At 39.2% G+C, this 23694-nt stretch overlaps 1 protein-coding gene across 9 annotated transcripts in view; it reads left to right on the top strand.

The window, feature by feature from the left end:
* Nucleotides 1–23694, top strand: part of MTA3 (metastasis associated 1 family member 3) — a 226700-nt gene that overhangs the window by 168986 nt on the left and 34020 nt on the right. For 6 of the 9 annotated variants that reach the window (XR_009616011.3, XM_078444770.2, XM_060653604.3 and 3 more), the window contains exons 9-13: nt 2340–2528; nt 12000–12074; nt 14521–14579; nt 19675–19799; nt 23432–23583. Coding sequence is in view for 8 of the 9 variants with exons in the window: in XM_078444770.2 (XP_078300896.1) it covers nt 2340–2528; nt 12000–12074; nt 14521–14579; nt 19675–19799; nt 23432–23583 (600 nt within the window). In the remaining variant the exon portion in view is untranslated. The remainder of the gene's footprint in view (nt 1–2339; nt 2529–11999; nt 12075–14520; nt 14580–19674; nt 19800–23431; nt 23584–23694) is intronic. The other 3 variants (XM_078444769.2, XM_078444774.2, XM_078444775.2) reach the window with 3 other exon arrangements.

Genomic DNA, 23694 nt, shown 5'->3' on the forward strand with positions numbered 1-23694 from the left:
TATAATTATTGATTTTGAATACCATTTAATCTTCAGTTTTGTTATCCATTGTAAATTTAGTTTCAAAAATAACTGTTTATAGTAATATATTATTAATTGAAGGGATCCCTGCATGCTATTGAACTTTGCTTTCATTTTTGTAGATCACTTATCTAGGAACTAAATAATTTCAAGAATGATGTAAACTTATTTAACAGTGCACAGTACAGTGAAACTGATGAGTCTGTCAAGTGAGAAGTTTAGTTAGAAAAGTGGGGTTTCGTTGATTATGAAGTTTGCAGAGCACAGGCAAAGAGTAAAGATCCAAAGATCAAAAATTCTAACATTTTTGTAACCGTTGTTGTGGAAAGGTGAGAAGAAATTCACTTAAAAATTGAAGTTATTCCATGATTGTGACACATACAGCAAAAGACTATACGTGATCAGTGGTCCTAGCTGTGATTATGACTAAGGAACAGGTAATGAGATTCCTGCTTGCTTTTGTTTTGTAGAATCCAGTGATTTATTTAAGAGAGATGTTAATCCTTATTAAAGCAGTTAGGTACTGTACCTTAAACATGTCTGTATGTCCTGAATCCCACCTTTAGTTCTGTCAACAAATTCATATTCAGTGTCTTAATGTATCACAGTATAAATAGGTCTTTTTAATGCATACTGTAGCCAGTGATTTTTTTCTCTTTAACAGGTGTTTGTTGATATTTGAGTTTATTTTATTTTTTTTTAATTTTTTTTTTAACGTTTATTTATTTTTGAGACAGAGAGCATGAACAGGGGAGGGGCAGAGAGAGAGGGAGACACAGAATTGGAAGCAGGCTCCAGGCTCTGAGCCATCAGCCCAGAGCCCGACGCAGGGCTCGAACCCACGGACTGTGAGATCGTGACCTGAGCTGAAGTCGGACGCTTAACCGACTGAGCCACCCAGGCGCTCCTATATTTGAGTTTATTTTATACTCCTGTATGAGTAGTAGGGAACTCACCAGCTAAATATGAAGAGACATGTTGCCACATGGATGTGATACTATCCCCATTTGTGAAAATTTTAATATCGGTAGATACTGTGTGCAAGGTGCGGGACTTGGCTTTCATATGGTAGAAAGTTAAAAAACATTTTTTTTTTAATGTTTAGTTTTGAGAGAGAGAAAGAGAGAGAGAGAGCGTGTGAGTGGGCGTAAGGGGCAGAGAGAGGGGGAGACACAGAATCCGAAGCAGGCTGCAGTCTCTGAGCTGTCAGCGCAGAGCCAGATGTGGGGCTTGAACTCACGAACCGTGAGATCATGACCTGAGCCAAAGTCAGACGCTCAACCGACTGAGTCACCCAGGTGCCCCCATAAGTTAGAAAGTTTAATAGAACTAGTCCTCACTTGGTAAGGATTTGGTCACCTTGCCGACCAATTCTGGGCCACACCTACATGCTTATCCAGACACAGCAGAGCCAGTCACCCTGTTCTGCAGTTTTCCTTCCACATATACAAATGTGTGTATATGTTATGAATGAATTTCTGGTTCTCCAGTAGAAATACCATCACAGGTTTTTCAAACTTTGAAGTTTTGGAACCTAAGTTTCTTCACAGCTTCTGATGGGAAGAAGAATGTGTTTTAAATAAGCCAGACCCAAGGTACTTTTGCAAAAAAACAGGTATATTATCCTAATCTATCTTTTCCTCGTTTCAAATTACTCTTTATATCATTCTCTCCTGAAATATGTAGGAAACCCATGCCAGCCTAGCTGATTCAAGCAAGCCTAGTCATCTGTTCTTGGTCTTAGAAGATCTCAACCAGTTACTGATTCTACATGGATATGTGTTTTGTTTTGTTTGTGTAACATGGATGTGTAGTTTTGTTTTGTCACCCTGATTCTCAATTCCATTGTTTTCTGTAACTCTCGTTCTTAGTGCATCATTGTCTTAATCCAACCTGGGAATATTTTTTCTCTGTCTGATACATAATCTATTATTCCCTTGTCAAGGAAGGCTGTGACAACCCTGTATAATAGGTGAAGTGATTCTGGCACTTTTAACTGAAAGGATGGTGAAACTTACTGGCTTCCCAGTTAATACCTGTGCCCGGAGGCCCTGGATTTTCATGGTTAGGTTACTGTAACAAATGAATGCATTTTTTTAAATACACACCTTATAAATCAACATTTTCTTAAATCAGTAAATGACATTTTAAATAGGTAATCTGTTTTTTAAATTTTTTCTTAATTTTGTTACTTAAACACCTACGTATATTAGTGTTAATTCAGTGCATCATGCATTTTAGTATTCCTGTTCTTAAATAATCTGGCAAGTTTGCATTTCTGACTGATCTTTTCTCTCCATTTTGTTTGTTTTCTTCAGTTTCATGCTATGGACACATTGTATAGGCACAGCTATGATTTAAGCAGTGCAATTAGTGTCTTAGTACCGCTTGGAGGGCCTGTTTTATGCAGAGATGAAATGGAAGAGTGGTCAGCTTCTGAAGCTAGTTTATTTGAAGAGGCACTGGAAAAATATGGCAAAGACTTCAATGACATACGTCAAGACTTTGTAAGTAGAAAACTGCACCTAAAATGTTGGATGGGAATATTTTATCTTTGTTAAAAAGCTGGTAAACCTTAAAGTTTTCATTTAGCAAGCTTACAACATAGTAATGTTTATCCGCTCAACATAGAATAAAGGCTAGTCTTGCAGAGAGAGAAATTGACATTTGTTCTGGGAAGCAATTATAAAACCTGGGATCAGGAGGCTCTGAATTCCAAGTTTAAAATATGGATGGCTTTTCTAACCATTTGCACAAAATATTTCTGAGGTCTGCATTAAGTTTGTTGCTCTCCTTTGGACCTTCTATATTTTTCTAGTTATCTTACTAATTGTTGAGCCTGAGTTTGATGTGGTCCTTTAATATGGAAACAACCTGTAGCAAGCAGTATGGAAAATTTGCTTTATGGGTCCGTCCTTGACTCCTCTTAATGATACATAGTTTCTCACTTGCATTTTAAATACTAGATAATCTGGCCTACTTTTATGTACTTCCTTTTGTCCTTGTATGTATGGAATTGCTCTCTTTAATTAAGCTTTTAATCTCTTTGAAATGGGGAAATTTCTATTTGAGAAGTCCATTGATAACTTCCTAGGACAATTATCCTTTCTAGATTATCCAGTTCGTTGGTGTATAATTGTGAATAGCAGTCTCTTATATTCCTTCTTATTTCTGCAGTATCAGGTATAACGTCTCCTCTGATTCTCCTTTCTGATTTTATTTATTTCAGTCTTCTCTCTCTCTTTTTTTTTAGACTCGTTAAAGTTTGTCAGTTTGGTTTTATCTTTCCAAAAAAGGAACTCTTAGTTTCATCGATCTTTTGTCTTTCTAGTTTATACTTCATTTATTTCTGCTTTGACCTTTATTGTTTCCTTCCTTCTACTGACTAGATATACTCTTTTTCCTTCATTTTTCTTCTTTTCACTCTGACTGGATAATTTCTAATGACCTGTTTTTGAGTTCACAAATGTCCATTATTGATGTTCCATATTACATTTCTCATTGTATTCTTCAGTTTTAGAACTTGTGTTTGTTTGTTTTATGATTTCTTTCTCTCTGTTGAACTTATTTTGTGTATTGTTTTCCTGGTATTGGGGTCTATGTCCTGATTTCAGTTCTATCTGTTGTTATGCCCAGAATTCGTGATCCCCAAAGACCACTACACTAGGGAGCCGAGTCCGATGTAAAAGCAAAAGAGCCTTTATTCGAGCTAGTTCGAGCTCAATCCCCTACCTGCACCGACGCAGCTGTGAGATACCAGGGAGAGAGAGCGAGTTTCAAAAGGACAAAGGTTTTATTGGGGCCTAGGGGCAGTTGGTGAGGTAATGGCTGTGGCCTCAGCCGATTGGCTGGGGAAGGGTCCGAATCCTGTTAGGCAGGTGGGGGGGTGGGTTGCTCAAGGGGAGGAGGTGTGGTCAAGGTGAAGGACACAGAACAAGATGGAGACGGCCGGCATAGGCCCGCCCTTTCATCTGTATTTTCCTGGAGCTCACTGAGCTTCCTTAAAACCATGATTTTGAAATTATTATCAGGAAATCATAGCTCTCCATTTCTTTGGGGTCAGTTGCTGGAAGATTACTGTGTTTCTTTGGTGATGTCATGCTTCCTTACCTTCGTATTTCTTATAGCTTTGTGCTGATGTTTGTGCATTTGATTGATCAGTCACCTCTACCAGACTTTACAGACTGGTTTTAGTGGGCAGGGAGAGACCTTCGCCTGCCGTGGATACAAGGGTGTGGGAAGCTTGTGTATGATGGTTCCAGCTCTTGGGAAGGCCCATCAGCATAGTGTACATTCAGTTCCATCTGCTGAGGTCAGTTGTCGGTTGAGATTGCAGGGGTCCTCAACGGCCCATTCTCTGGGTGTCTGCAGTGGCAGTGAAGGCTGCTGGGGATCTCCTGATCTCTTTCTCCCCCATGGGGTGTGTCATTGCCGAAGGGATCCCTCTTGGCATTGGATCTGGCTTCAGGGTACCTTTGCCATGGCAGTGGTGCCTGGATCAGCTTGGGTCAGAACCAGGAGCGGAGCATGTATGCTCCCAGAGTGACAGCAGCCTGGGGTCTGGTGTGCTGGCTAGCCTGCAGTGTCGGTGACCGAGAGGTGAACTCATGCAGAACCACCATGGAACCAAGGTCTGAAGTGTGGATGCATGTGGAGCGGCCAGAGTTCTGGGGTCCCGGATATGCACAGGGTTGGAGATGGGGGCTGGCAGCCCTGTTCCTGGGGTGGAGACACAGCAGCATCTGGGAGGGGTGGAGCAGCATCTCCCTCCCTAGGAGGTCAGTATCAGCAGTGGCTGTTGGTTACCTCAGTGGCAGAAGCCGTCAGTTTCCTCTGCAGAATAGGCTGCTGGAGTCCACGCCAACAAATACTACAGAGTCCTCAGCTGTGCACATGGCAGGGAGTCTGCAGCTGTCATGAAGGCTGTTGAGGTCCTCGAGATCTTCAGTGGCAGTGGCTGCCAGGCTCCTCTGCAGAGCGGGGCACTGCGGACCACACTGGCACCCACTTACACTGATAGCCTTTACCCTTCTTCTTTGTTCTTAGCCGGTTCCAGGTGTCTCAGCTAAGCCTACCTCCCTGGTGATCCTTTTTCTGTGGTTATTCTTCATCTTTTGCGCCACTGTGTTGCCATAGTTTCTTATTTGACTCTGAACCTCCCAGGGCTGTTTTCATTGTCCATAGCTGTGGGATACAAAGACAGATATCTCCTGTCATGAAATGTTATAAAGTGGTTATTGTTCTAAAGTGGTTCATAATTTCATATTATCCTTCAAAGATCTGTGGGATGGATCTGTAGTGATGCCCCCTCACATTCCTGATACTGGTAGTTTTCCTCATCAGTCCAGCAAGGACTTAATCGATGTTTTTGACCTTTGCAAAGACCCAGTTTTTTGCTTGCTTGATTTTTGTTGTTGTTTGTTTGTTTCATTAACTTCCACTTTTATGTTTGTCATTTCCTTTCTTCAGCTTGCTTTGTGCCGAAGTGCTTTGTCTTTTCCTAGTATCTTTTTAAGGTTGAAACTTTTCTTGTAATCATTTGTTGAGAGTGTACTTAGCTGACAGTGATTTTAGCCTTATCTTAAATTTGTCTTCCTGTCCTTTTTAACAAAAATGTTATTCTTTTTATTTTTTTTTATGTTTGTTTATTTTTGAGAGAGAGAGAGAGAGAGAGAGAGAGAGAGAGAGAGAGAGAGACTGAGTGTGAGCGAGTGGGAGAGGGGCAGAGAGAGAGAGGGAGACACAGAATCCAAAGCAGGTCCAGGCTCTGAGCTGTCAGCAGAGCCCGACGTGGGGCTCGAACTTAAAAACTGTGAAATCATGACCTGAGCCAAAGTCGAATGCTTAACCGACTGAGTCACCCAGACACCCCAAAAATGGTATTCTTTGTAGAATTCATTTTTTTTTCTTTTTCTCTTTCAGTGCTCTAAAGGTGTATCTCTATCTGGCTTACGTAGTTTCTGATGAGAAGTTCTTACGTATGTGAATGTTTCTTTTTCTTTGTGCTCAAGATTTTGTCTTTACCTTCAGTTTTGGGTTTTGTTTGTTTGTTTAATAGCAGTTTTATTATTACTACAATGCACCTGGGTATATTTTTCTTTGTAATTATTTTAATGAATTTCTGAGAACTAAGGTTTACTCTTTGTGTATTAGTTTGTATAATTTATAATTTAGATTGATCTATTTTTCAGTGCACTAATTTTCTCTGCCATGTCCAGTATACTGATAAACTTCTTAAAGGAATTCTTCAAATATGTTAGCATATTTTGCTAACATTTATGTTTTCTTTTTTTTTTTTTTAATTTTTTTTTTTAAACGTTTTTATTTATTTTTGAGACAGAGAGAAACAGAGCATGAATGGGGGAGGGTCACAGAGAGAGGGAGACACAGAATCTGAAACAGGCTCCAGGCTCTGAGCTGTCAGCACAGAGCCCGACACGGGGCTTGAACTCACGGAGTGTGAGATCATGACCTGAGCTGAAGTCAGACACTCAACCGACCGAGCCACCCAGGCGCCCCTATGTTTTCTTTTTTATGCTTTTCTCTGTTTAAATCCCTATCTATTCATGTGTGCTGTCTTACCTTTTTAACCCAGTCCTTTAATATATTAATCTAATCTGTAGTTGGACCAGGTTTGGATTTGGTGGTTGTTCTGTTTACCTTCAGGGTACCGCTGTATTGGAAGGCCTAACCAAAAATTTCATGTGCTGCCTTGATATCTTTGAGCCTCACTGGGCCACAAAAACTTCACTGTGAGTTCCACTCCTTTTGCCAAATATATCCTTCACCAGCAGGAAAGACTCCCCACCTGCCCAGTTCTAGCTCCCCCGCAGCCTTCAACCTCATGGGTTTCACTTCCCTGCTAGCCTGCAGAATTACTGAGACAGGCCAGTCACATCTTCCCCTGGGAACTGTCTTCAGAACCAGGGCACACCTCACCCTCTTGTTACACAGAACCTCACTTCCGCAGCCCCTAGTGACTCGCTGTGGCCCTACATGGTGTCATCTTCCCCTGGACTGTGAGTATCTGTGACTAATAAACCAGTCAGACTCCTCTGTTTTGTCTTCAGTGTCGTGTGTTGTACATCCTGGCCATCTGATACTGTTTTGAGGGGCAGGTTCCTCCCCTCACTGAAGCAATAAATAGGAGGTGATCTGAACATTCACAGACATCAAATTCTTACCTATGCTTAATGTGGGGCCTGGAATGTGGGAGGGTTTCTTCAGTGCTCCTGTCTCAACGTCAGCAGGCCCAACTACTACAGGGCCTGTCTCCACGTTTTGATAAGTTGTGTTTTCATTTTCATTGCATCAGTATTTTTTGTTTTTCTTTCTGATTTTCTTCTTTGGCTCATGGATTATTTAGAGGTAAGTTCCACGTATTTGCATCTTTTTCACATATTTTTGTTACTGAAGTCTAGTTTAATTCTGTTGTGATCAGAAAACATACTTTGTAAAAAAAATCAAATTTTACATTTTTGAGATGTGATTCTCATCCTGTATATGGTCTTACTATGGTGAATGTTCCATGTGCTCTTGAAGAGATATTTTGCTATTTGGTGGAATGTTCTATAAATGCTACTTAGGTCAGATTTATTGATGGTGTTCAAGTCTTCTGGAGCCTTACTGATTTTCTGTCTACCTGTTCTGTTGAGAGAGTAGTATTGAAAGCCTCTAGCTATGCTTGTGAATTTTTCTGTTTTTCTTTTCAGTTACAATAGGTTTTTGCTTTAATTATGTTGAATCTCTGTTATTAGGTACATACATTTAGGACTGTTATGTTCTCATAATGAATTGACCCTTTTGTCTTTACATCATGCCTCTTTATCCATGGTAATATTCCTTATGGTGAGGTCTATTAATATAACCACTCCAGCTTTATTCTATTGATTACATGGTATATCTTGTTTCCATCACTTTATTTGTGTCTTACTTATGTTCGAAGTGGGCTTTTTGTAGACTGAATACAATAGGATCTTTTTTTTTTTTTTAAACCAGTCTAACAGTCTTTACCTTTTACTTGGATTGTTTAGACCATTTACCTTTAATGTAATTATCAATATTACAAGTTTTGGTTTAAACCAGTCATCTTCCCATTAATTTTCCATTTGTCCCATTGTTCTTTGTTCTTTTCCCCTTTTTAAAATTAATTAAAAAATTTTTTTTTATGTTTGTTTTTGAGAGACAGAACACAGTTGGGGGAAGGACAGAAATAGAGAGAGAGACACAGAATTTGAAGCAGACTCCAGGCTCTGAGCTGTCAGCACAGAGCCCGACACAGGGCTAGAACCCACTAACTGTGAGATCGTGACCTAAGGTGAGGTTGGATGCCTAACCCACTGAGCCACCCAGGTGCCCCTTAAATTAATTTTTTTATTCCAGTTTTATTTCTACTAGTGACCTACCAATTAAACTTTTATTTTTGTAGTGGTTTACAGTATACATCTTTAATGTCCTACAGTCTGTCTTCAGTCAAACTCACTTAGGTCACATAGATTATAAGAACCATGTGATTGGGATGCCTGGTTGGTTCCATCCATAGAGCATGTGACTCTTAATCTCTAGGTCGTGAGTTCAAGCTCCAAGACCCATATTGGGTGTAGAGCTTACTTAAAACAAAAAAGAAGAAGAAGAACCATGTGACAATATATTTCCAGTTCCTCCCTCCCATTCTTGTGCTTTTTTTGTCATATATAATTCTGGCTATGTTCTAAATCCCACAGTGAATTATAACTTTTTTGGCTTTAGACTGTGATCTTTTTAAAGAGATTTTTAAAAATATTTTTCCCCCATGTTTATTTATGTATTGTTATTTATTTTTAAAAATGTTATCACTTCTGCTCCTCTTCATTTATTTGTGTAGATTCAAATTACATCACCACCACCACTTCTCGGCCTTTTAGCTAAGATCAAGTGCAAATTACATCACCGCCAACAGGGGCTTTCTCAGGTTTCCTGCTCTGGCCCAGATCTTTCTGATGAACATCTGATGGAGACCCGTGGCAAATGTGGATGGATTCCCCTAGTGTCTAGAGATCCCATAGATGCTACAACAGTTGTCCTAGCTCACTGTTGACCTTTAATAATTTGGTAAATTTTTGGCTGTTTTCTTCTTACTTTGTTTTTATTTGTTATCTTTATTTATTTATTTATTTATTTATTCATTTATTTATTTATTTATTGGTGCTTTGCCAAAGTAAAAGTAGCTCATGAGTCTAGTCTTTGAGTACTGAGTGACTTTGGAATCCAGTTCAGTTGATTGTCTTGTAACATTAGCTCAAGAATCGGTATGGTTTTGTAGGTTATCTGGGTGTTTTCTTCTCATTTTTAAGGTGGGAATGACATTATCTAGCTTAGGGCCTGCTTGGGATTCTCCCTCCCTCTCCCTCTCTCTTCCTCCCTCTGCCCCTCATCCCCAACTCATTCACTCTCTTAAAAAAAAAAAAAAAAGGAATTGGGCTGCTGAAGGAAAATAATTATGATAAACAAGGAAGGCAATATAGATAGCTTCTTTAGTCTTCCTTTCTCTTTTCTGAAACTTATCCTGAGGCCTTCATTGGCATTCAAAATCAAATTCCCCCAATGTTCTCTCCTTAGTACCTTTGATGACCAGAGTTCTCAACTTGGTAGCATAACCCAAACCTTTATTCCTGAGGGTTCTGAGCCCTGAGTTAGAAGCTGTTCTGTGAGAATAAGTCATTCATTAGTCTGTGGTTGGTATTGCTAGCCAATGCATTACAGGCAGAAAAGGCAAATCATATTTAGAATAATTGTTTATTCAACAAGAACAAGATGTCTGTTCATTCCAGGATGCTGAGAGTCTAATGTAACTGACATGTTACCAGGAATGGTGCCATGTTGGAAGCCCAGTGTACATTGTTCCTTGCAGATTGGACACCTGGAGTAATCAGATCAAATTTGGTGAGAGGATGTCCATGTAGGGGTACCCATATGTAATCTGCTTGCCTCTGTGTCCATTTTGTTGATGTGTCCTTTGAACAGTCATTGTGGCTAGGGAAACAGGCTGGCTGATAACCCTAGAGATCATCTTGCCCTCTTGATGTTAAGAGACCCTCCTCTCCAGAAGGAGCCTTTGATAAACATGGGGATATAAAGATCCTCACACTTAGGCCCATCAAGAAGTGTCTGTCCCACAAACCTCTTTCCTAAGCCTCATTGTTACCAACCTTCTAATCTGCTTCCTTTCAAGTCCCTCCCTGATCATTGTGACAGGTAGATAACCACTCTCCCTGAGTGGGTATGGATTAGTACCTCTGGCCAGCTTTCCTTCAACTCAGACTAGGAAACCAGATGGTGACTCTAATGCCCTGCCCTTTTAAAGGATCTTTCTTCTTCACTGTGCTTTAGAGCCACCCCTGCTCGGGGCCAAAATGCTGCAGCAGAATTCTGGCTCATGCCAGTATATCATGCAAAGCCATCTGCCACATTCAGATTTTTTTCCTTCTCACTTGACAGGTCATAGGGAACTCCTGTGGAGCCATGAGGGTTGAGGGAGAAATGATACTGCAACAGGAGTAGACACACTGGGACATGTCATTTGTGCCTTCAGGGCTATACTTCTTGATAAAAGAGTGGTGGTGCTGAGCACAGCTGATTAGGACTTGATGGCTCAGATAAAATCTGGCTGATGATGAAGCTCAGGTTACATAGTCACTTGGTTTCCTTTTCTCAGGCTTCCAGGTAAATAAATGAATGCCAGGGGTGTTTCTCAGGTGAAGAATAGTTAGCAGATGACGAGGTCTTACCTTGCTTGAAGCCCTAGGGGACTGTGCCCGTGACTGTCCTCTGAGGTCTTGCCTTGTGAGGTCTTGCCATGGGCTCCTTACCCCATCCCTCAGACACTTTCAACTCCCATTAGATTGCTTGTTGGGTTATAGAAAACTGTTTGCTTTAGCTGCAACGCACATGCCAGTGGCTGTGCTGATTGGGTCCTTTAAAGAGACCACATTCGTAACTGCTGTTGGAGTTGCTACCCAGTTAAGCTTAAAATAATTTCCTTTCTCAAAACTCCCATCTGTTTTCTTTTCATAGCAAACAGGTGAGTGAAATGTTGAGGTGATTAAAGAATAGTGTGGATATTGTACACATGGATTTCAAGCAGACCTCTAGCTGCAGTGGGGTCTGGGAAGTACTGTTTTGATTCTCTAATCCCGATGGTGCATTAGGGCAAGTTAGCTAGAAGTCAGAGAGAGTGCTGAGTCACCTATCTGTAGAATCTGATGCAACCGCTACAAACTGTGACCGTTGACAGTCATTCGCTTGAAGGTTTGATCTATTCCCATGTGCATCTGGGATGACTGACAGATTTCCCTTTACAGAGGGAATATACTGACATATTCCTGAATATATTCTTTGGCTGTGGGTCTCCTTAGTGGGCGTTCATTTGGCCAGTTTTGAATAATTATGGAAAATAGCAAAGGGTAAGCTTCCTGTTTTTCAAATGCAAGACTACACTCAACTGTGTACTCTTTCAGAGGCTTAGGTTTTATTTTATTTATAACAAAATAGGTGAAAATAAAGCAGTTTTGGAAAAGATGAGAACGGTTACTGCAGAGGCCAAACGACACCCAGTTGTAGCTGGCATCTTTGGAAGTTAAAGTAACTTGGGCTAAATCTATTTAAATGTCATTTCTAAACATTGTGCTACTTCAGTGCCACCTGTAGCCCGAGAATAACTTTCCTGAATAGGTCCTGAAATATTATCAGTCATAATGTTTATCATCTGTAACAAAATGGGAGCTGAGAAATAGACTGTGTTGTTTTAGAGTTTCTGACTGAATGTAACTTGTTTGGGGTACACTTTGCTAAGAATTAACTTTAGTTTTCTCAAATACTTCTCCTAGAGTGAATCTTCTGTGTGGATATTTGCCTCATTATTTTTTAAAACGTGACTTAAAAAAGAAAGCCGTTCCTACAGTAATGCCTTGTTTTCATTATCATGTTAAATATTTTTTCAGCTCCCTTGGAAATCATTGACTAGCATCATTGAATATTATTACATGTGGAAAACTACTGACCGATATGTGCAGCAGGTAATTTTCTTCATACTGCTACCAATACTATTGCATTAAAGTGAGCTTTCTTTTTAGATCTTAGTATTTCTTTTTTTTTTTTTTTTTTAACGTTTATTTATTTTTGAGACAGAGAGAGACAGAGCATGAACAGGGGAAGAGCAGAGAGAGAGGGAGACACAGAATCTGAAACAGGCTCCAGGCTCTGAGCTGTCAGCACAGAGCCCGACACGGGGCTCGAACTCACGGACTGCGAGATCGTGACCTGAGCCGAAGTCGGACGCTTAACCGACCAAGCCACCCGGGCGCCCCTATATCTTAGTATTTCTTAGCAATACACTTAATTTTAAATTTGTTGGCTTTCTCTTTTCTATACTGTTTTTAACATCCTTAAGATGTTGTTTTAAGATTTTAGTTCTAGTATTTTCTGACTTCAAAGTCACTATGATAAATATTTTGGAAGGATGACAAGGGGAGATAACCACTAGAGAGGCAGTATTATCCTTGCAGGTGCCTGGTGCTTTGTCTCTTTCTGAGTATAGTTGATAGGAATGGCCTAAGATGTAAGGTCATTTTATGAAGTATTAGAAATTCAGATCAATGCCATCAACCATATAGTTTGATATATTTTTAAAAAAATTTTTTTGTGTGTTTTTATTTCTTTTTGAGACAGAGAGAGACAGAGCATGAGCTGGGGAAGGGCAGAGAGAGGAGGAGACACAGAATCTGATGCGGGCTCCAGGCTCTGAGCTGTCAGCACAGAGCCTGATGCGGGGCTCGAACTCACTGTGAGATCATGACCTGAGCTGAAGTCGGACGCTTAACCGACTGAGCCACCCAGGCGCTCCCAGTTTGAGATATTTTAAAAGATCTTCTGAAAACCTCCTTAGATGACATTTGTGTCATATATACATCTTTGACCTTAACTGTTAGTCTTACTAGTTTGATGGTCTGGTAGTATGCATAAGTTTTTCTCCAAAATTATTTCTAAAAGCAGGGAATCTTTTAATTTGAGTCTTTCCTTAATGTTCCAAGTTGAGGTAAATCTCTAAATTACTTATTTTGAGTACTATTACTTTGGGGGAAAGGTACATTTTCCTTAGTGACTTCAGTCAATACTTGTTTTTAGATTCTTCTAGTCATAGGTTAGAGGTGGTAAAGAAAGGAGCAAATATATTTAACACAGACATTATTTTCCCTAAGTTATGTGATCACACAGTGACAAGTGTTGGATACTAAATGATCATAGTGAGTTGTCGAGGTCATGAATAATGAAGAGATACCCATGGCTTATTGAAAAATTTCTGGCGTCAGCATCATAATACAAAAGTGCTTATTTTAAACAACATAGGTAGAAGTGAAGACCGTGTGCTCTGGAAACTTGAATTTTTCAGGGCAAAAAAAGTCCCTTAAAGGTGGTGGAGATGATGGCATCATGAGTGGTTGAAAAGTGGTTTTTGAATTAAATTATTTCCAAAAATTTCTACTCTGTCTCTAAAAATTTTAAGTTGTCGCCTTAAATGTTTGTTTTTTTTTTCTCCTCATTGAGAAAGTGGATGAATGCCTTACATTCTGTTTTGTCTTCTTTTTGGATATCTACAACATGTATTTTTTTTCCTTCCTTGCTTATATTCATTTACTGTGTTGATCATTTTCTGGAAATGATTACATAATCTTTCCCCTATTCCTTTACCTACATTTGGCTTTTAAAATCTGATGTGAGTTCAGCCAGCTTTAAAGTTTATTGCATATCTCTTAACATTTGAGGATAAATGTTTATTTAATTGTACTTGGGAGAGTTGTCTCTTTCTTTTGCATGGACCTTGGAAACTAATCTTTTTTTTTTTTTTTTTTTTTTTTTAATTTATTTTTGGGACAGAGAGAGACAGAGCATGAACGGGGGAGGGGCAGAGAGAGAGGGAGACACAGAATCGGAAAGAGGCTCCAGGCTCCGAGCCATCAGCCCAGAGCCTGACGCGGGGCTCGAACTCACGGACCGCGAGATCGTGACCTGGCTGAAGTCGGACGCTTAACCGACTGCGCCACCCAGGCGCCCCGGAAACTAATCATTTTTCAAAAAAAAATTTTTTTTAAAGCAGAGTGTGTGTGTTTCTCCCAGAAGGGCTGTAAAGAAAGTAGAAACTAAATTTGAAAAGTAAAAATGGTTACTTGTGAGCCCTGTTTACTCACTCAGGGAGCAGTGGAAACTTCACTTGTTTACAGCTTTATTTTTAAAACCTATGTCTCAAATGTTATTAATACTTGCAGTCTGAACCTCAGAATCTAGTCAGTTGTCTTACAGAACACTGCAGTTTAATGTGCACAGGAAGGGAAAGGCCCTTCTTAAAATGGCAATTTGTGCGAACGATGTTTTAATATTTCATTTTCATGTGAATTTTCTAAGACAATGAAGTGGCAATAATTGTTAGCCTTGTACGTAAAATATTTTATCTGTCTTTTGAATTAGAAACGTCTAAAGGCAGCAGAAGCTGAGAGTAAACTGAAACAAGTGTATATCCCAACTTAGTAAGTAATGGAAATCTTTTTAAATATTTGTCATGGTATTAATTCTATCAAAACAAAATATGTAATTGTGGTCAGTTTCAGCTAAATTCGGATTTCTTTGTGTATCTTATTTTCTTCCACTACAAAGCATGAGACTTGCTTTCCATTATACCACGACAGTGATTTTTTTCTTTTTTTTAGAAAGAAAATTGGCTGATGGGTGAAACCCCAAGGAGACAAAAGGACTAAAGGGAAAATAAAATACCCACAGTATACTTCTAGGAACGTTGCAGGGAAAGCATCAGAAAACTAACCTGTGAAACTCTATTACTTGAAACAAATGTGTTTCAGAAAGCTAAGCAGCTTTTGAAACTATGTTATGGAACGGAGTTTTGGGGGATGGGTAGTTCACATTGCCTTTTTGAGGGTGTTGATTTGGTGGAGGATTTTACATTGTTTGCTTGGGAGAAGGGTGAGAGAAAGCAGTAAGAACCATACTTTGTTGGATGAGTAATGAATAGATGTCAGCTGTCTCACATGGCTGGTGTTCTATCATCATTATTTTGGGGGCTTAGAAATCACTATCATATCAAAATGAATGCCGGTTTGCTTTTCATTTGCTACATTTTAAATGAATTGTAATTTTTTTTTTTTTTTTTTTGAGATCTTTAGAGTTCGTTGTTCATTTGTTCAGGAAAATTTGGTTTATCAAGCACCTAGTGCTATACTAGGTTCTTTGGGGTTTAAAATGAAATTTTCTCAAAGTGCTATCTACTGCTCCAAGATTTTTCTCACTCTGTGTTTAGTGTAGTTGTTTTATACATAGCATTTTGTTTATTGAATTTTGATATATTAATACATATTTATATATATGTATGAGGCCTCATAGACCATGAATTGTGATTTTTTTTAATGATTTTTTTATCTCAAGGCAGATAACATGTAATTGACAGGATTCATAATTTTTATTCAGAGAGGTAATGTCCCTTCTGCAGTAGTTTCCAGTATTTTAGGATATTTTATTTGAGTAATTTGTAAAAGAACAACTCCCCAAAGAGAACAGTGTTATGATTCATGTGTCAGATTTTCAGAGACAAGTGTGGCAGCTTTCTTGTGCGTTGTGGTGCTGTCACAGCAAAGGAAAAGTACGTTTAGCCAGTTTTCACCTACTAACCCAGATAATTGTTTCTGTTATGTTTTGCATTGACTTTGTGGGAGTCTCAATTTAAGTCAAAGGCCAGCACGCTCTAGTCTGCAGGCCATATCTGACCCGACGCCTGTTTTTGTAAAGAAAGTGTGGTTGGAACACACCCATACTCATTCATTTATGTGTTGTTTATGTCTGCTTTCGTGCTTCAGTGGCAGCGTTCAGTGGTTTTGACAGAAATTGTAATACCCACGGAACTTAAAATATTTACAATGCCAACCTGATCTAAGTGAATGGTTTTTGAAGATCACGACAGTTTCTAGTCATAACTTGAAAAAAAGTTACATAAATCTTTATCTAAATAGAAGGTATGAAGTTACAGTGAGTTGGATAAGAATCTGAGTCCTTTGACGAATTTCACAATTAACTGTGAAATCGAGTATTTTGAAACAAATAATAGATTGAGAATTACGTTATGCTATCATTCTTTTGAGCCTGGCAGGCTTCTATATGCAGAGCACTTTGTTCAGTACTAGAGATAGAAAGGTTAAGAAGACAGGCTTCATTCTAGTGTGGGGAAGACAGATGCCAAACAGTTGCCTAGTGTGACAAGTACTGTAATGGAGAAGAACAGAATAGCTTTTATGAGAATTTACACCAGGGGACCAGACTCTGTTGATGCTGACAGGCAAGATTCCTTGTGGAAGTGAGTTTGAATGAACTCTGGAGGAGGAAGAAGAATTAACCAGTTGGTACAGGCTTTCCAGGTCAAGGGGATCCTGAGATTGGAAGGGGCAGAACATAGTTTAGGAGCCGAGAGAAAGGCAGTAGAGCTTTTATAAAGAGACTGGTGAGGTATGGGAGGCAGGTATGGTCGGCAGGGGCCAGGATTTACCCATCTGATGAACAGTGGAAATGGATTTTAAACAGGAAAGTGTCATGACCAAATTTGTAGTTTAAGATCACTGGCTATATTTTGGAAAACGGTTTGGGGAAGGGGAGTAATAGTGGATGTAAGGAGACCAATTTTGAAGTTCTTAGAGAAGAAAGATGACAGTAGCTTGACCTGGGGTTGTGGCCCTGGAAATGGTCTACCACTTGGAGGTGATTGACTTGTATGGAGGGGCAGAGGGGAAATATCAAGCTAGAGTCCCAGATTTCTGGCCAGCACAACAAGGTGGGTTACTGTGTTCTTCGCCAAGCTAAGACGCTGGCAGAGAAGCAAGTTAGGTCATTCTGAATTTGCTCTATCCCAAAAGGAGGTGTTGAATATGATGTCGGATATATTGGTCTTAAGCTCAGGGGAGAGTTTTGCCCTAGAGATAGAAATTTGAGCTCCATCAGCATATAATATTGTGTTTGAAACCATGGATGAGCTTTATTCGGAGGAAGAATAAGATAAAAGGGTCTTGGACCAAGCTTGAGGAAATCCAGAATTTCAATAAAGTAGGACAGCAAGGTGTGTGCATTATCACAAAAGCTGAGAGAGGAGTGTATTTCAAGGAGGGAAAGAGATTAATTAATTATGTCAGATGTTGATGAAAAATAGCCTGGGAATTTAGCAACATGGAGGTAGGTCACTGGTCATCTATAATGTAATGGTGAAGACTGCATATGAACTAAGGAACTGCAGACAGGACTAGCAGCACTCAACGAAACTGGCTGGAAAGGTCAGTTGAAAGAGCTCTTTGAGGGGCTGGTTGGAAAAGAGTAACAGGTTTTTTTGATTGTTTTGTTTTTTTAATGTTTATTTTTGAGAGAGAGCAAGGGAGGCAGGGAGGGGCAGAGAGAGAGGGAGGCACAGAATCCAAAGCAGGCTCCAGGCTCTGAGTTGTCAGCACAGAGCCCGACACAGGGCTTGAACTCATGAACCGTGAGATCATGACCTGAGCTGAAGTTGGATGCTTAACCAACTTAGCCACCCAGGCGCCCCGGGAGTTTTTGAAGTAGGAGAAATAGGTTTACATGACCATGAGTAGGGTCCAGGAAAGAGAACTGAATGTACAAAATTCTCAGGAGGGCACTAGGGGTAGAATCTGGAATACAGATGAGGGAAGAGAGGTTTGGGTATTAGATTAAAGGGCAGTTTCATATAATGCAGCTTTAAAAACTTTTTTTGGTATGTTTGTCTTAGAGTAAGTTTATTCAAATGGTCGCATTGACCTCGTTGGTCACCTGAGAATTAACCTGTAGGTACTTGAATTTGCAGAACTAATTTTAAGTGATTCACACATCTATATTCATTGAGTCTTTGCACACTTGTTCTCCTTTTACAGTTATAATGAAGATCAGTGGTTTATTCAGTCAAATAACATTCAAAATTCAATTGAACAACTAAAATTGTGTTTGCTTAAGGCAGCTCAATTGTGAATTTGTATTAGCTCTTTTTTAACACATATATTTAGCCCGGGTTTAAATGTCAGAAATTTTCATATTTGGGGGGAAGCCTTCTGATACCAGTCATTTGATTTAAGGGGCCATCACTTCTATCTATATATAGTAGATTTTTTTAAATTGAATATTATTACACACCCTTAGAAATCTTAGTCATTATAAATCACCACTTTTAGTTGTGTATGTTTTCAGCTGCAAACTTTAAGAAGAAAAATGCATTCTGTCTTGTTTAAAATATGTTTTAAAAAACGAATTGTCTTGAAAACACATTGCTGGCACAGGTTAGAAGTGTAAATAATAGCCCTGTTACAGAATAGGGACCTCAGTGCACACGGAGTTAAATGATTTCTTCTGGGGTGGCAGAGAGGTATCACCTAAGAGTTACGGTACCAATGCCAGAAAGAAATCGTAATTTGCCATCAGGCCAAGTTTATACAATAGGCTTTCACTGGTAAATGGAATTGAACAAACAGAGAACAGCAAAGAGGAAACTCCTGAGCCAACTCTGTGTTGAAACTCCAAGTGTGTTGTTAATTGTGAACTCTCATTATTTCAGTAGCTGTGGGGACATAGACTATAATCTGCATTTAGTCATTCAGCATTCATTGCTGACAAATAGTTGGCCACTTTATTTATTTTGCTTGTCTTCTGTCTAGTAAATAGAAGTGGAAGCTCCTCTAGAATGAAAGCTCCTTGAGGTCAGGCACTTTTGTTTACGAGGCACTGAATAAATATGTTTAATGAACTTTGAATTTATTGAGAACATGTCATGTGCACCTGTGTTGTATTCTTAGGCCCGGCTTTATAAGCAGGGGAATTAGCTTACCCTACACGGGGAAAAGTCAGCCGTGTTTGCACAGTAAGTACAAGGTAATCTGGGCTACCTATTTCTAAGGAAGGATGGCCTGGGAAGTTTTCATGTAGATACTTGATAGGTGTCTCCTTTTTCCTCTTCCTAAAATTTTTTCTTAAAAGGAAAAACTCAAAATAAATTGTGTTGGCTTTCCTAATTTAAAGTGCTATTGTAGTCTTCCTCATAAAAATTGAAATGTAGCAGTAGAAATTATTATCATAACCGGTTAAATCTCCTGAAATGCCAACAGCTTCCACTCAAGAGCCAACAACGCACAGAGTCTGCAGCTTTCACACCTGCAACAGGGATGGCACAGTGGTTTTCTCTAAACACAACACTCTGCTTTGGCTTCATTTATTTGACCCCAAAAATTATCTTTTATTCTTAGGAGACTTCATGATAATAAAGCTTCATGTAATAAAGCTTAGGAACTTGTATCTTTTAAAAGCAGCAGAAGGTGTTCTAAGGAAATTGTATTTGGATGGAGAAGAGCCAATGGCTCTATTTATTTTCTATCAGGCATAAGAGATTGGTTTTTACAGGGCCTTGTTTTGCAAAAATGAATGGTTTGAGTTCATTTTAACACCTTATTTTTACCAGCTTATTTCTTATTTACTAAACCTTCAGATGTTTATATGTAGTTAAGTCGACGATGAGATACAGAGACTTTTGCCTTGTTTTACAAGTCATTTTTATCACCTCCCTTTATATTTCATTGAAAGCAGCAAACCAAATCCCAACCAAATATCCGCCAGCAACGGCAAACCTGGTGCTGTGAATGGAGCCGTGGGGACCACATTCCAGCCACAGAACCCCCTCCTAGGGCGAGCCTGTGAGAGCTGCTACGGTAAGAGTTCTCCAGCAGGCCTTTCTTCTCTCCTTGAGGCACATTTGCGGTGGCATTGAGGGGTGGGGGGTGTCCTTTCACGGTGCTGCTCAGAGAGCAGCGGAACGAATACATGCCCGTCCGCCTGAACGCTGTATTTCGCTATTGAGTTTGCTTTGCTTTGCTCCTGTGGAGTCCTGTGTTTGTTGAGTATTCCGCAGCCGTGTTTGCTAAGCCACAGAGTGGTTATTAGCTTTGTGCAAGCCACAGCCCCACAGAATATAGCAAATCCAATTTTGGAGTTTCTTAGTACACTTTGACAAATTAAAGGCTCCAGAAAATCCTGTCAGAAAGACCTGTGTGTGGATAAACTGCTATTTCTAATCCTCAGACCAGGTTCCCTCAGAATGCACTGGTTTGGGAGATGCTGTTCTAGGGTGTTTGCTTTTGCTTTCAGGGCCCCAGTATATTTATTGGTGTTTATCCATGTCAAAACCTGTCAGACACTGACAGACATTATATTTGACCCGGATGTTAAATTGGTCTGGTGAGATGAAGTAATTGGTACACTTTTGGTTTTTTTTATCTTGCCTTTTTTTTTTTTTTGGTTTACTCTGTGTGTGTGTGTGTGTGTGTGTGTGTTTTAAGATTTTTTTTTTTTTTTTAAGTAATCTCTACACCCAACATGGAGCTCATACTCACAGCCCTGAGGTAAAGGGTCTCATGCTGTACCAACTGAGCCAGCCAGGCACCCCTCACTTTTTATATTTTTACATTATTTAAAATCTTGACGCGCCTGGATGTCTCAGTTGGTTGGGTGTCTGACTCTTGATTTCAGTTCAGGTCATGATCTGTTCGTGAGATGGACCCTCAAGTCAGGCTCTTCTGCTCTGACAGTGTGGAGCCTGCTTGGGATTCCCTTCTTTCTCTCTGCCTCTCCCCTAAGCGCGTGAGCATTCTCTCTCTCTCTCTCTCTCTCTCTCTCTCAAAATAAAATTTACAAAATAAAATCTCAAACAACCACATAATCTCTTAATGGACATTAGTGACATTATAATCTATATTTCCTTACAGTCAAAGTGGCCTGGAAGGGAAAGAAACTAATTTTATTGAAAGGCTACTCGGTGCCCAGTTTTTGTCTCTCAGCAGCTCTTTGGAAGGATAAACATAGCTTACTGCCCTCAGGACGTAGGAATGAAGAACACTTGTGCCTCTGCTCCATACTCTACGCCAAGCTTCAGCATTAGAAAAATACTTCTATTTATTTATTTTTTAAGATTTCAAAGTCTAGAAAAGACTTTTAAAACTAGGTCATATAATTATCTTACCTGAAACCAAGGAAAGTGTGAGTCAAATTGCCAACTTCATAGAAATGGTACATGCCTAACCATTTCTCGGTACCACGGAAGCACAAAAGGGAATTGTTTTGGGAATATTAGATTCTTCTGGTCAAAATTTTCTATGTGTTGCATCATGGATGCCTTTGAATTGGAAACTCTTAGATATTGAAGTTTATGTATATTTAAATGAAAATAAAAATCCTACAAACAAATTGGGGCTTAATCTGTCTTTTTTTTTTTTTTTTTTTTTTTTGACAAAGAGAGAGACAGAGCATGAGCAGGGGAGGGGCAGAGAGAGAGAGAGAGACGGACATACAGAATCTGAAGCAGGCTCCAGGCTCTGAGCTGTCAGCACAGAGCCCGACGCAGGGCTTGAACTTGTGAACCGCGAGATCATGACCTGAGCTGAAGTCAGCCGCTCAATCGACTGAGCCACCGAGGCACCCCTAATCTGTCTTACCCCTTTTAGACTCATGTAGTCTCACATATCCCTTAAAATAATTATTCTGTCATTTTTATGCGTGTATGAAAAATAAGCAGTTTTTATTTTCTAATATTTTTATAGACTCCTTAAGTAATATTTATCATAAAATGTATCTTATACATGTAAAATTTATCTTTATATGGTGTTTTCTTTTTGTCACTTTTTAATTTGAGTTAATTATGCAAGGGGAAAGATGTTTGTTGATAAACATTAAAATGACATGGCATGAGTAAAAATGTATCTTTAAATATGAGTGAAATTTCATATTCAGAATCCAAAATAGGTCCATGCCTAATATTTAGGATTCTTAAAATTCGTGTTAATAAAAATCAACTTATTTGACTTAAATGTTTCAAATTATAAAAGGGAAGGTCCTGCTATCTGCAAGGAGTCCACCAGAAATAACACGTGATATGTATACAGTATTATTCTCAATAAACTGAGAAGGACTTTGGGGCACCTTTGGTGGCTTAGTTGGTTGAGTGTCTGACTTTTGATTTTAGGCTCAGGTCATGATTCTAGGATCATGGGATCAAGCCTCATGTCAGGCTCTGTGCTGAGTGTAGAGCCTGCTTGAGATATTCTCTCTCTCTCTCTGTCTCTCTCCTCTTCCTCCTCTCTGCCTCTCTCTTTCTCCCCTCCCTCCCTCTCCTCCACTTGCACTCTCTCTCTCTCTGAAATAAAAATTTTTTAAAAACAACAACTAAGAAGCAGTTTGATTATAATGGTCAGTATATTTTATCTTTTTGATATTGACTTGTGAGGTGTTATTTGACACCTTGATATGCTATTTGAACATTTTGACCTGATGAAGGTGACTTGCAAGAGGAAGAGTATTCCAAGGCAAACTCACAGAATTATAATAATTTTTATGTACCTCATTAACTTAATGTTTCAGTGTCAGTGTTTTCTGTCGTAAACTTCTCATCCATTGTGAGAATAGAATACTTTAAATGTCATGTGGCAGTAATTCAAACTGCATAACAAAACCGACACAGGCTTGCGGTGTTTAGCTAAGTGATAAATCAGCCGAGTTATTAGGTCTTAAGCATTCTGTGATCTTGGCTGCTATGCTCACTTGATCTGGACTTACAGTTTTGAAAGGTATTCTGTTTTGAAAGGGAGAAATATTAAAATAATTATTTTGCTCATTGATTAAAATAATGAAATGGAAAACAGATACCTATTTCATTCTTTTTTTAAGTTTGAGAGAGAGAGGGAGAGAAGGGAGAGAGAGAATGCCAAGTAGGCTCTATGCTGTGAGCTCCATCTCATGAACTGTGAGACCATGACCTGAGCCAAAATCAAGAGTTGGACCTTAACCAACTGAGCCACCCAGTTGCCCCCCATACCCATTTCTGACAGATTCCTGCCCTAATCACTGGGGCCCCTCTGAGCACCTTAAACTCTGAGGTAGTTTCTGAACCATCAATTTGGAAACCTAGATTTAGACTTTAAACATTAATCTAATAATAATGATCTTTCTGGTAACTTATTTCCAGAAATGTACACATTAGAGAGTATTTTTAATCAACAAAACTCCCTCAGTGATAGCACAGCATATTATATAGGATACTTCATCTAATAGCCTCTTTTAACAGGAGCCACAGACACTCATATATATAGAAATAAAAGGTTTAATGGATTCTGAATCTTGAAAACTACATGTGTGTATTAGACTTTTATGTTTGGGTGGACTGGGGAAAGAAAAATAACATTGTAAGCTAAATATGGCTTTGGAATATTTTTTAAAATATTTGATGGTAGGTGTATTAATGTTACAAGTTATATAGCATTCTTTGTTTTTTCTATTTTTCCTCTATCTTTAGCTACACAGTCTCATCAGTGGTATTCTTGGGGCCCACCTAATATGCAGTGTAGATTGTGTGCAACCTGTTGGCTCTATTGGAAAAAATACGGAGGCCTGAAAATGCCCACCCAGTCAGAAGAAGAGAAGTTATCTCCCAGCCCAACTACAGAGGTATATGAGCAATAGTCTTTTATGTTGAGAAATGTCATTTCAATGGCTAGGTCACTCCTTGGAAACAGAAGTACAGTATAGGATCACTTAAAAACAAAGCTGTTTTTTATA

The sequence above is a fragment of the Panthera onca genome, chromosome A3, assembly GCF_046562875.1.
Source record: "Panthera onca isolate mPanOnc1 chromosome A3, mPanOnc1 haplotype 2, whole genome shotgun sequence".
In the NCBI taxonomy this organism is placed as follows: domain Eukaryota; kingdom Metazoa; phylum Chordata; class Mammalia; order Carnivora; family Felidae; genus Panthera; species Panthera onca.